Source organism: Corvus brachyrhynchos, unplaced genomic scaffold (genome assembly GCF_000691975.1).
Source record: "Corvus brachyrhynchos isolate BGI_N302 unplaced genomic scaffold, ASM69197v1 scaffold99, whole genome shotgun sequence".
NCBI classification, from domain to species: Eukaryota; Metazoa; Chordata; class Aves; order Passeriformes; family Corvidae; genus Corvus; species Corvus brachyrhynchos.
The window spans coordinates 1573297-1575418 of record NW_008239778.1 but is presented as its reverse complement, the minus strand read 5'-3'; the positions used below and the strand labels follow the sequence as shown (position 1 = coordinate 1575418).

At 55.9% G+C, this 2122-nt stretch overlaps 1 protein-coding gene across 1 annotated transcript in view; it reads left to right on the top strand.

Annotated features, from left to right (window-relative positions):
* The first annotated feature begins 2000 nt into the window (after positions 1-2000).
* The window catches only part of MMP28 (matrix metallopeptidase 28), a 9530-nt gene continuing 9408 nt past the window's right edge, over positions 2001-2122 (top strand). The window contains exon 1 of the mRNA XM_017742962.1: positions 2001-2011. Coding sequence (XP_017598451.1) covers positions 2001-2011 — 11 coding nt within the window. The remainder of the gene's footprint in view (positions 2012-2122) is intronic.

The following is a 2122-nucleotide window of genomic DNA, read 5'->3' as shown; positions in this document are numbered from 1 at the left end:
TCGCTTCCCTGTGCTGCCGGGGGATGGAGGGGACAGATGGGGTTTGTACCCGGCAGAGCAGAGGGACCACGGTCAGCAGGAGCCCAGTGTGAGGCTTCTCCAGTACTTAGCGGGTGGAAAGGAGCCAGAACTGGAGTGTCTGGAGGGGAGAGCCGGCAGGACCGGAGCCTGCTGTCTCGGCACTCTCGTTATCCCGGTTTCCAGGCAGGGAGAGTTAATTGTATTTGCCGCTGGCTGTCTTCCACCCGGGATGTCTGTGGTCGAGGGCAAGGTGTTTCCTTGGCTTTAGCCAAAGCAGGGATGATTTCCAGGGTTGTAACAGGCTCCACATCAGAACCCTGAGGTGGGAAGAGCCCCTCTGTCTCCCCCACACTGTCCTCCTGCTGTCCCTGCTGCAGCCCCAGAGGCTTCTCTACCCCAGCACGGGCTCCCAGGCAGCCAGATCTGTCCTCCGCTCCCTCCCTCATGCACAGGGGGAGCTGGGCATATTTCATATTAATGTTTCTCTTGGTTTCCTGCTGTTTTTCTTTTCCCATTGTATGGAAAAGAGCATTTCCCCGTCTGGGGCAGGAGGGAGAGGGTTTTCCCAGCATGGCCAGGCTTTGCATTGCAGCCTCTGGAGAGGTTTCATGGGCTGGTGCCAGAGCCTGGCTGGGCTCCAGGGGGGTTGTGCAGCACTGGGGGAGCCTTGAGCACTGGTTTGGGCACAGGACCCTGTGGCATGGGGCTCTTGGGTTCCCCTGGACTCCAAAAACTCCCTGGATTTGTATGCTCTGAGCTCTGATAAATACCTGACGGAGTGGGGGATCAGCACATCCCTCTCCTACAGCTCTGTGTTCCCAGGACCACCATCACCCTTAGCTGACCGTAGCTGTGTCTACAAAATATAATAAAATTTCTCCTGATGGTTTTGCAGCCAGAGTGGGTGCCTGTGCGTGAGAACCTCGATGTGGCACAGGCCAGAAACCACAGGGAAAATGCTGCTTTGCTGGGACTTGCAAAGCTGCAGGAATGATAAAGCCAGTGGCCTCCGTGCCTTCTGGTGCTGCTCAAGAGCAGCAGATGGAACAGGGGTTGCTTTTTTCACAGTGCACCTTGACGTGTCCAGATGGAATTTTAAGCCTTAATGAGATCATGGTGAGGAAAAACCATTTTCATGCTTTAAGGACGGGGTTGTGTTGGGTTACAGGCAAGGAAACAGCTTCAGGTTGTGCTGAGTGAATGTAAAATTGTGTTAGAAAAGGTTCAGACCGTGGTGTGAGACCCAGGACTTTCCATTCAGGTGTTCTGAGCTCACATTTATCTGCAGTGATGTCACCACTGGGATCTTCACCCCGCACCCTTCCATGTAACTGGTGATTTCGTACTTTGGGAGAACTTTATACAAATACAACTGCACAGAAAGAGGGCCAGATGCCTTCTCCTCTCCAGCCTGCTCTCAGAGAGCTCCAAGCCACCCATCCCCAGTATGCTCCCCCATCCTTGCATGCTCATCTTGAGTTGCTGCTGGATTTTGCCTCCTGGTACCCACCTAAAGGTGGGGTTATTCCGGTGTGGCTGGGGGACAGCAAGTCCAGGCTGGATGGCCCATCCCTGGGCATCCCTGTGCCTTCTCCTGACAAACAAGCCAATGCTCTCCCTGCCAGTGCAGCACTTGCCTGATTTATCCTGACTCGCTGGACCAGTGTGAGGTGTCTGGGTGACTCTGGCCACACTCGGGCTCTTGCTGCTGCAGCCTAGTGCTGCTGGAACGAGCTACTGGTGCCTCCAGCTGAGACAGGCAGCTTTGGTGGGAAAAACAGCCAAGTTCTTTGTGTGGAGCTGGGTGCAGAGCGTGTCCAGGCAGGAATCTGTGCTGGTCCTCAGCCGGAGTGGGATGCTCCAGGTAGAAGGGGCGTAAAGGAGGAGATGAAATCGGAGGAGATGAGGTCTGCAGAGCACACGTGGATGGGCCTGCCCTGCCCGCGGGGAGGTGGCAGCGCGGGGCTGACGTGTTTGGGATGACGGGAAGGTGATTGTTGATGGCAAGCAGAAGGTTTGGGCAGGAGGAGGAGAGGTAGAGGCCCTGGCACACCTCGGGACTGCCACATCCACACACCATTCCTCCTCCTTGCCGGGTGGT